General features: G+C 39.5%; 1 protein-coding gene across 1 annotated transcript in view; it reads right to left on the bottom strand.

The window, feature by feature from the left end:
- The window catches only part of Snd1 (staphylococcal nuclease and tudor domain containing 1), a 411,985-nt gene that overhangs the window by 338,885 nt on the left and 61,778 nt on the right, over positions 1–11,322 (bottom strand). Inside the window, exon 10 of the mRNA XM_015488306.2 lies at positions 5,176–5,289. Coding sequence (XP_015343792.2) covers positions 5,176–5,289 — 114 coding nt within the window. The remainder of the gene's footprint in view (positions 1–5,175; positions 5,290–11,322) is intronic.

Genomic DNA, 11,322 nt, shown 5'->3' with positions numbered 1-11,322 from the left:
GGCGGGAGGAGATGACATCCACACCCCCCAGAACACTAAACTCAACTACTGGTGGGGGGAGGGGGGATGGCACACAGAAATAGATACAGAGCCAGAGAGAGAAGGGAAGAAAGGAGCAAGGAGGGGAGAAAGGAGTTTGAGAAAAGGCCCTGCAGCTAAAAGCAAACTTTCAACACTAAACATCTGGAGGTTGAGTAAATTATGTACCTGTTTTCAAGGTAAATTTCAGCTCCAGTATCTCTTTACCAACTATAATAGCACTGCCAGAGCAGACTTCATGGGGAATAAGTCAGCCCCTTCATCAGATGCCTAGGGGCTGTTTCCTTTGTCATTAACACTCTAAGTCTAACACAAAGTCCACAGCAGCCCTGGGCAATAGAGCACTAGGCTTTCCAGTTTCAGATCAAAGCCAAGCGCTCCCTAGGAAGTCCTAAGATTGCACAATGTGCTACCTCCTTCAAGGCAGAAGCTCAGAAAACCCACAGCCTTTCTCCAAGACTTAGCACTTATTTCTTTATGGCAAACAACTGGATAAAACAAGCCCTACCTTTAGAGAAACCCTGATGCATGTCTGGGTTCACAAGAGCACCACATGTGAGTGTTCCCCACTGCTTTCAGCCTGAAGGAGCAAACGTCCAAGAGTCCACAATGGATTCACCCTAAGTAATCTAGAAACGATAAACACCACCTGACACATCCCACTAGAATCTTCTGAGGGAAATACCACACACTCCTGCTTGGAACTCTTCCATTATATTTTCCATCAACACACAGGGTCAGAAACTACCTGCAAATCTTAGGTAACACTGGAAAGTAGATGCCCTGGTGAGAACTACTCCTTTGATCAGTGTTTTGTCCAAGTACTTCCTCTGGCTCCAATTAGGGGGAGAAGAAGTATACAGTTAGCCTTGGGCAAAACCTTGTCTTCCTGTATAATTTAAGAGAAATAAACCTGTCTTTGTGGGCCAAAGAGAAAAATCCAATTTGCCTTATTATCCCCCAAATTTATAGATGTCTCACAGATCAATATTAGTTGATGACAGGCTACTAGAGTTTTTAGGGCATAAAGAAGAGAAACTAAAAGAATATCCTCACTGCTTTCTTGAAAGGCAAGCCCCATTAGGTCCTCATCTAGGAGCTCATAGGGAGACCTTTCCCACAGCGGGAATCTCTGCATACCATCTGCCTGCGCTTGAGGGTGATCATGCTGAAGATCCCCTTCTTTACCACCTCCTCCAATTCCTTAATCTGCACCCTCTCCCACTTGGCTCTTTGGTTTAGAAAATGCTCCAATACCATAAAAGCTATCAGGTTATCTTTTGCTCCATTTCAAAGCCAATGACCCCTAAAAAACACCCAATAATTAGAAAGTAATCTCCCAATTGTTTGTTTCACAATCCACACCATCCATCACATATCTTTATCTCCAAACAATCTTCAAGCACCCTATGTTTCTGCATCATTTCCAATAACCAAAACATACTCTCCAACATTTTCCTTGGAGGTTCTACCAGCCCTATCCTAACTAGGGCAAGCACGTGTTCTCAGCAAGCTATGTCTTTCATGAGGGCACCAGGTCAAAGAGACAAACAGAATAGAAACTGACATTCACCTCCGTTCCATTTACCAAGTGCCCTGATGTGAGGCTCCCTGGAGGAGGGGATACCCTTCTCTAATTTGCAGAAAGGTGCCATATGAGCTAACAGAGGTCTTGGCCCTAACATCTCTGCCTTGAATACTTGATTGGGCCCCCTTGTAGCCACAAGAACAGATGGGACGTAGTAAGGGAAACCAGAAACCCACGACTCCAAGGGGATGCCTACTGCCAACTCTTTCCATGTATATGGTTATAGCCACACTGGGATCTCAGGTGATCTTTCTTCCTACACCCACATTATAAATCTTTGTTAACTTTAAATTAAGCATAGAGGAGAATCTTTCTTTGTTTGTAACATTTTTAGTTGTAGATGGCCACAATAACTTTATTTTATGTACTTATTTTTATGTGGTGCTGAGGGTTGAACCCAGTGTCTCACACATGCTAGGCAAGCACTCTACCACTCAGCTACACCCCCAGCCCCTAGAGGAGAATCTTATACTCATAAATTATAAGAGCTCTGGAGAATTCTTTAAGCAGAAAGGCAAGTACTCTGAATCACTGGCACTGGCACAACACCCACAGTTCTCAAGCATCACACCATTCTCCCCCAGGGCCGTGGTCAATGAAGGCTTATCAAAAGAAAAACCAGAACTCCTTGCTGCAGATCAGTTTTGATCTGTTATGACCTTCTTGTACAAATGCAAATTACTTTCATATCTTATGAATTCAAACCACCAACACAAGAGTTCTTAAATCCAAACATGCCATTCCCTGGTTTAAAATTCTTCAAAACCTAAAAGACCTGGCATAAAAAGATTTCAACACATGGCCCCTGACTGATTACCAAGTCCATTTCTTACCAATCCCTGATGTTAAACTATATTCTATTTAGTTGTACAAAATTACTTGCAGTTCATTATATGGCCCACATTCTCTCTCCCTTCCTGAGTATCCTGAGATGTTTACAGGACATATTATGATCTGGCCCTAAAATTTCATGTCACAAGGTGACATACCAGTCACACATCATCATCCACAACAGGCATATGTCTCGAGTCCCCAAAATTCACCCAATTTTTGTCATGGCTGCTTCCCGGGTCATGATTTCCCATACTTTCATCTATCTAGTTCTAAACATCCTTCAGGACTTAAATGTCACTTCCATAAAGAAACCTTCCCAGATAATGCACTCTCCCTGAACTGGAACTTTTTTCTCCACGGCCCATGACATAAATGAAAGTACTCGTTGATTACGTGCTGAACTTGGGAATTTCTAGAACTGTGCTGTCCACAATAGTAGCCACTATGCTTATGTAGCTTTTGAGTCCTTGAAACATGCTAGAAGGAATTGAGATATGGAACAAGTATAAAATACACAACAGATTTCAAAGACTTAGTTTTTAAAAAGGCGGGGTGGGGAGGACACTATCTCATTAATGTTTTAACATTCATTAAATGTTGAAATGATAATATTTTGGATATGCTAAGTCAAATAAAATACATGAAAGGTAATGTTAATAAAGTTTTTAAATGAAGCTACTTGAAAATTTTAAGTAACAAAACAGTCTGGCCTACATGGCTCACTTCATGGATCTACCAGACAGTGCTGCCTGAAGTACCCTCCCTTACTTGCTAACTTGAGCACTTCAATGTATAGTAGTTGTTCTAGAAAACCTTCCCAGATCACCCACCACATCTGGGATCTCCAGGGTGCCCTCCACCATCGTACTGAAGGTGTATTATATTACCTTATTTCTTATGGGACCCCACAGTACACTATTGAACAAATAATGGAAATCACTCCTTATTTCCCTCAAAAGCCGTATGTTATAGACTGTTATAGCTAAGCCTTACTTCAAACTTTTTAAAAATGGAGTAAGCTCTCAGAAGAGAACACCAAAACAAAAGAAAAAAGAGTCTTCCCACCTCAGTAGGGAACAAAGATTATATAATCAAGGTCCTGCCCAAATTAGGAAATATATTCCAACAACTTCTCATCAGCCTTTAGGTTAAGGGAAATCCATCTTTCACTCACTGAGGAGCTTCAACAAAATCCTGGAAAAACTTAAAATTCTCAGTAGGTTAGGTTTTTCTTTGAAAACCCTGCAATCACCCTACCTAAGCTACAAAGACCACCCCTTGCCCTCCTAAGACTGCTTAAAATTCAGCTACATAGTCTACATTAACATAATGCTTTGGCTGATGATGCAGGCACAAAAATTAACGTTCAAGAATTTCAAAGTTGTGGTTGCTGTGGGAACTTGAATTCCAACTGTAGGGTACAGATGCAGAATTGTGGACTACTCCCAATACTGATAAAATTGGAGATGTATATTTACTCTGTGCAATGAGGCACAGCTACAGTTACTGAAAGAACCTCATTTTGGCATTTCTAGGCTTTCATGCATTTAAATTCTCAACCTTACCACAATACTGTTTGCTGCATTAAACTGTCTCCTCTATGGAGAAAAAAGAAAGAGAATGAACTGATTGGCCAGACATTCAAATCACCCATCCTCGATGTGTTTTTATGCATGATCTGATTCAAAAGACAATCATGATATTTTTATTTTACTCTTATGGGCTGTCTATAAACTCTCACATAAATGAAAACAGGGTATGAATTTCAACTTGTGAATGCACCATGACATGTATATGTGCAAAACATTGGAAAAGCTAATTTTACATCTTTAGAACTACAAAAGGGATAAAATAAAAAGAGAGAGTCAACAGCACTCACTTCAAGCACGATATTTAATTTCAGAAAACTGTCCAATCACTGAGTCTGGTGGCTCTCACCAAAGACCTAGTCCCATAACTAGTGAAGACAGATACTGTAGTTACCAGAGGTAACAGGAGTGCAAACAATGTTTGTAAAACAGATGTACCAAACCTAAGAAAATGTTCAGCCTCATTCCTTATCCTCAATCTCTCACAACTTGGAAAGAAAGAAAATAACTACAAAATTTAAAACAGAAAAAAAACTGACAAGCTGCATGCTGACTACCAACTCCTAAGAGTTTTCATTCAAAGTGTAATATCTCAAAACTAACAGACCCAAGTCATACATGTTAGTTAGCAAAGCACACATTCAGCCAAAAGATTCAACAAGTAGCACAAAATAGTGTTAACTAATTATAGTTACCACTTGCAAAACATTTAGGTGATCCCAGAGAACACATATACACAAAGATCCATTTCTTTCTAAAACAAAACTATAAGGAATTATCAAATTAAAATGACCAGCAGAAATAAGCTCTACTACCACATAGATGAGATAGTTTCTCCTCTCCTTCACAGAAAAATCAGATCTTGTTATCTTGCCATCTCATATATCCCAATCCTAATTGCTCTCAAGCCCCCTCAGGAGAAGCCAATAGCGTCCATCCCAAATGTTTCAGAAGATGTGAAGGCCTGCCCAATGGAAACCAGTCTGCGAATATCAGGAAATACTACTTTGGGGATTTAAAAATACTTGTCCTTCTGCATTCTCACATATATGTACCATTTAATTGATTCTCTAGCTTCTTCCCTTTAGTTTTGGCACAGAGGCTTGGCTGCTTGCATTTTCTCACCTGTGTGTTCTCCCCTTCCAGCCTCGGTGGTCGAATGCTAGACAGGTGAATGGTCTTGTAGTCTCCCGAGTTCAGCTTCACAACAATGGCATCAGCATTCAGAACCTGCATCACCTGAAGACAAGAAGGCAAAAATGTTCACACTGGTTTTCAATGTCTACTCCACACACCTAGGAGCAAGGCCCACCACAGTCACAGGCAGAAAACAAGATCAACAGCCATTTTGGGCAGAGCTAATATCATCCTTCATCGTTAGCAAATTCAGAGAAAATTACTATAATTATCAGTTCCCGGAGACTTTACAATGATTTCTTAGCAAGACAGAATCTATATCATTCACAAAGATGGTCAATCCTTTTTATCTTTTGCCCTAACCGAGACATGTGGTTATCTATAAAGCTTAAGAACTGGAAATCCAGTCCCTACATGTTATTGAAGATTTTCCTTGAAACAGGTTTTAAACTAAAATCAAAATCCCTGTCTCAATATGAATCTAGAAGAAGAGGCAAGGGTTGGATTAGAAAGATACCAACACTAGATGAGAAAAAAATGGCCCAACAGAGGCAAAAAAATCAAAGGCAAGTAAAGGACAAAAAAGAATTGTCATCTCGGCATGGGAAAGAAGATGCTTAGCTATTAATCTCAGGCAGAAACATTAAATTACTAAGATAATTCCTCAGCTACTTAAGCCACCTTTTTTCCAGAGCGCTACTATGGACTTCTCTGTTGTGGAAACCAAAATCATTAATGTTGTACCCACACTCTTAGCAGAAAAGATTAACTTTTGAGTATGGACTACAAGAATATATTTGAAGGGCAAAAGCACAAATATTCCTCTGTGAAGGTTATTAGAACATTCCACCCAATGTGTGCAGAATAAAATTCCATTCAAACAGGGATAGTGCCACAACAAGATTACAACCAGAACCCATAATACAGTCAGCAGTCTACAATTCACTCAATTATATTCAGACCCTGTTGTTTCAAGGCTGTTTGGTATTTTTGCAAGCAATACTTTGCTACAAGGTAGCTGCTGACTACAAACACTGTCACTATCTACTGCATCTGCAGAATAAAAATCAAACTCTTCTGTGCTTCAATCAGGGCCCATCAGGAACCACCAGGTGGCTGAACAAACTATAGGGTCAGCTGCCACACAGTGAGAGTAGACTGGAAAAATTTCCTTTCTCTTTTATGCACGACACAAAAGCAGCTAGACACTCCTTTGCCATAATGAATGTCACACTGGGAAGTATCTTAAAGGAGGCTTCTCTATTTCCTGGAAGGCCCAAGATTTTTTTTTTTTTTTTTAAGATATTAGGAATTGAACCCAGGTTTCATCCATGCTGGTCACTATCATGAGCTATATCCCCACTCCTTTTTCATAATTTTTGAGACAGGGTCTAGCCAAATTGCTTAGGCTGGCCTTGACCTTGTGATCCTCCTACCTCAGCACACAAGTCAATGAGATTACAGATGTGAACCTCGGTGCCCAGGGAAGACCTAAGTAAGAACTTTTAGCATCTTTTAGCACAAAATACAGCCATTTACTTACAGACTCCTCCAATAACAGCTACTCTCTACCTTTTCCCATAGAACCAGCCAACCACAAACCAAAAACAAAGAATGCTTTAAGAAATAATCTGAAGAAAGCAAAAAACAAAAACAAGTGAGAAATTATGCACAACAGGAAGTGGCAGGATCCAAGTGCCATCAAACAGAATAAATGAAAAAAAAGAAAGATGACAGTTGGAACCAAGCTCCAAATCATCCACTGTTAGGCTACAGCTGGAGGATGGAAGGATATCCGAGGTCTTGGCCACGATGAATAATGGAAGAGTGTGAGGAACAGGCAAGGATCAGCAAAGTAATGAAGGATCTGAGAAAGAACTGAGTAGATTAGGAGAAGGGAATTTTTTAAAAATGTCTATTATACATCAGAATAATTTGTAACTGAGGCAGCAACAAAAAAGAAAGCCTCTAATAACCATAAGCATTTTGTTATAACCTTTATGACAGATTAAGAAAGCAAAATGCTAAAATCCAAAGAGCCAGAATCCAAAAATCACCTGGGCAGAAAAAAACTTGATAGAAGATAAAAAGTAACAAAAGGTATTGACATGTGGTCACACCAGGACCAAGGTCCAGTGTTGGTTATCTAGATATGGGTGGTACCAAAGGGTATAGGACCCTCCAAAGAGCCCCTTACACCAATCAGAAAAATTGTATGACCATGAGATTAGAACCTAAGAACTAATTAGAAGGTATAACCAAAAATTTAGGTTCAGTAACTGAAAAAAAAAAAAAAAAACTAGACCTTATTTCTATTGCAACCTAGACACATTAGTGTCAGGTAGAAATTCTCACTATAATAGAGTGTTTTCCTTAAAGATACCAGAAGAGAATGACTGACCAAAATAGAAAGGCCCCAGCTAATGATTTCCCTATTCCTTTAAAATCTTACATTTGTGTTAAAGGAAAATGGATGATAGAATATTTAAGGGGTGAGATTTACACAATATGTGCTATTTATTCTGCTATTCTAACTTCAAACCAAAGGGAAGAAAAAATTCCTCTAAGCCATTCCAAGGAAAACAGCTAATACAGCCAATCAATACAGTTCCTCCTTCAAAAGGATAGCTGAAGAATAATAAGGTAATCTTCTGGTGTCTCAAATGTACACAAAGGACACTATTTCCAAAATTTCAATGCTGGACAGATCTATAATTCTTTCTAACCAATACTCTTATTAAATTTTTAATTGCAAAAAACAGGCAAGTTCCTATAATCAAGACATTAAAACCATTTTCAACATTCTCTGTACCCTAGTCATGCTTGCAAAGAATAACACCAGGGAAAGTGTCACAGTGCTCACACCTTCACCCCCTGATTCTAGAATGTGAAGATCTAAGCATACCCTGTGACAAGGTACTAGTATTCGTCATGCCTTATAATGCGTTAGCAGCGGCAGCAGGGAATGGATTCTTGGAGCTGCAAATTTTAGGCCACAGCAGCAGACTCTGCTCGGCATCTCCCTGATTAGAAACCTCCTCTTCAGGAACTGCGTACTCTGACGCTGCCATCTACGTGAAGCTCACTGTTCTGGGAGTTGAGGGTAGGGTAAGTACATGCACGCGTGCGCTCGCTTGTGTGTGTGTGTGTGTGTGTGTGTGTGTGGTTATGGTTTTCTATTTCTCTGTAAATTATGTCATTACTGTCCAGAGAATAAGGAGCACCTAAGCATAGGCATGGAATAGCCATAAAACACTGGGTTATGTCCCATGCTATACACTAAGTAAAATGCAGAGGGGTTACTATCCAAAGCCTGCTAGTCGGCACCATTGCAGACCACTTTGAACAGTAATATTTCTTGTGCTTTTCATCAGGTAACTGAAGTATGCCCATAATGCTCACCTTCTCCACAAGCTATGGATCCTTAATCCAGCCACCCTCAAGCATACACACTAAGAGAGCACTGAAAGCCCAGCAGCAGAAATCCATACAGAGCAAACCACTAGCTGGACATAAGATACAAGCACTAAATCCCATTCCCTCCCCATTTCTTGAATCTCAACAGTTAATGATGACAAGGTATAGGGTAAGGGCTGCCACAAGTCAAGAGAACTACCAAGATGTGTCAAGGGCAAAGGACATCCATCTAATTCTGCAGCCCTCTGCCATACTCTATCTGCAGAGCTCATCAACAGTGCTCACTGGGTGGCCAATAGCTGCTGTTGTGTGGTTTCTTTAACTCTGCAGCAAGAAGCAGGGGAGGAACAAAGAGCCTTAGCACAGCCACCTGAGCTAGAAAGACTCTTTCAATAGCTCCCCAGATACAACCAACTACAGCTTCATTGCTGCCCCAAATCTCAATAACAGAAAGAAGCAAGAGAATCGTCAACCTAAACGAGGCTTCTTCAGGTACCACCAGAGAGCATCCTTTGATGAAGTCACCTGGAATGAGATGCAAATACCCTTCTCCCTCTTTGACATCATGACATCTGGCTATTTCTACTTCTCCTTAAGGTTGTATGCCATGTCTGCTCTCCCCAATCCCTCACGAAAGCAGAGCTGCCAGCCTGTTCTTCACAAAAATGAAAGAATCATGATACCATGATGGAAGAACCTCTAGGCCTAACCAAATTCAGATCAGATACTATCAAATGAACCCAAACAGAAATCAGGCATTAGATACATTTCAACAGGGGCCATCCTAAAAAACCACCTGACCAGCACTCTTCAAAACTATCGTCATGAAAAACAAGGAAAGACACTGTCATATCCAAGAGAAGGCTAAGGCAATATGATAACTAAATATGATGCGGTTATTTTGGAAGAGAAAAAGACATTAGTAGAAAAATCGAGAAAACCTAATAAAGGCAGACCTTTAATTAATAATAACATACCATACAACAAATGTACCACACACGTAAGCCAGTAGGGCAAACTAGATTGGGAGAAGAAGGATAATTTGATAGAGTTCCCTGTACTGTCTGCTGTAAAACTGTCACTAAAAAATTTTTTAAATTTTTAATGTTTTCTTATTCAAATGAGCAAGCTAGATTGCTAATATAAGCTTCAAACCAGCAGTGGCCACCCTTCTAGCCAAATCATCCCCAGACTTCCTTTTCACTTGAAAAAATCAGGGAGATGGTTAGTATTTTATTGGTTCCCTCCACATTACCATAAAAGAACATACTGAAAGAGTCTATATAATGTTCCAAATATTAAGAAGTATTCTTCCTTAAAAATCGTATCAAAGAGTCATTTCCAATCCACATTGTCCTAGTAATTCTAGCCAGAGCAACTACGCAAGGAAAAGAAACCAAAGGCAAACAAATTGAAAAGGAAGAAATAAAATATCACTATTCTCACATAATGTATGTCTACAAAACCCACAAATACTGTTAGAATTAATAAACAAATTCACAAAATGGAAAGATACAAAGCCAACACTCAAAATCAGCTGCTAACAATTCAAATGAGAACTGCATTTCCAATCATATAAAAAAGAGGAAAATACTTCAGAATTAACTAAGGAAGTAAAAAAAAAAAAAACTACTACAAAAATATGCTAAGAGAAATTAAAGACAACTTATGTTAAGTGGAGACACATTTCATGTTCATGGATTAGAAGACTTAATTGTCAAAATACCAATATTACTCAAAGCAATTTATAGATTTCATGTGATCTCTACCAAAATTCCACAGACAAGTTTTATAGAAAAGGAACACTCGTTGTTATTTGACTTCATAATGGCTGCCAAACTTACTGGAGTGAGATGGTATCTTAGGGTGGTTTTGATTTGCATTTCTCTGACTGTTAGAGATGGTGAGCATTTTTTCATGTACTTGTTGATTGATTGTATGTCCTCCTCTGAGAAGTGTCTGTTCAGGTCCTTGGCCCATTTGATGATTGAGTTATTTGTTTTCTTATTGTTTAATTTTTTGAGTTCTTTGTATACTCTGGATATTAGGGCTCTATCTGAAGTGTGAGGAGTAAAAATTTGTTCCCAGGATATAGGCTCCCTATTTACCTCTCTTAATGTTTCTCTTGCTGAGAAAAAAACTTTTTAGTTTGAGTAAGTCCCATTTGTTGATTCTTGTTATTAACTCTTGTGCTATGGGTGTCCTATTAAGGAATTTGGAGCCTGGCCCCACAATATGTAGATTGGAGCCAACTTTTTCTTCTATCAGATGCAGAGTCTCTGATTTGATATCAAGCTCCTTGATCCATTTTGAGTTAACTTTTGTGCATGGCGAGAGAAAGGGATTCAGTTTCATTTTGTTGCATATGGATTTCTAGTTTTCCCAGCACCATTTGTTGAAGATGCTATCCTTCCTCCACTGCATGCTTTTAGCCCCTTTATCAAATATAAGATAGTCGTAATTTTGTGGATTGGTCTCTGTGTCCTCTATTCTGTATCATTGGTCCACCCGCCTGTTTTGGTACCAGTACCATGCTGTTTTTGTTACTATTGCTCTGTAGTATAGTTTGAAGTATGAAGTCAAACAACAACAAGTGCTGGCGAGGATGTGGGGAAAAGGGTACACTTGTACATTGCTGGTGGGGCTGCAAATTGGTGCGGCCAATTTGGAAAGCAGTATGGAGATTCCTTGGAAAGCTGGGAATGGAACCACCATTTG

The sequence above is a fragment of the Marmota marmota genome, unplaced genomic scaffold, assembly GCF_001458135.2.
Source record: "Marmota marmota marmota unplaced genomic scaffold, marMar, whole genome shotgun sequence".
In the NCBI taxonomy this organism is placed as follows: domain Eukaryota; kingdom Metazoa; phylum Chordata; class Mammalia; order Rodentia; family Sciuridae; genus Marmota; species Marmota marmota.
This window is presented reverse-complemented; position numbering and strand designations above follow the sequence as displayed.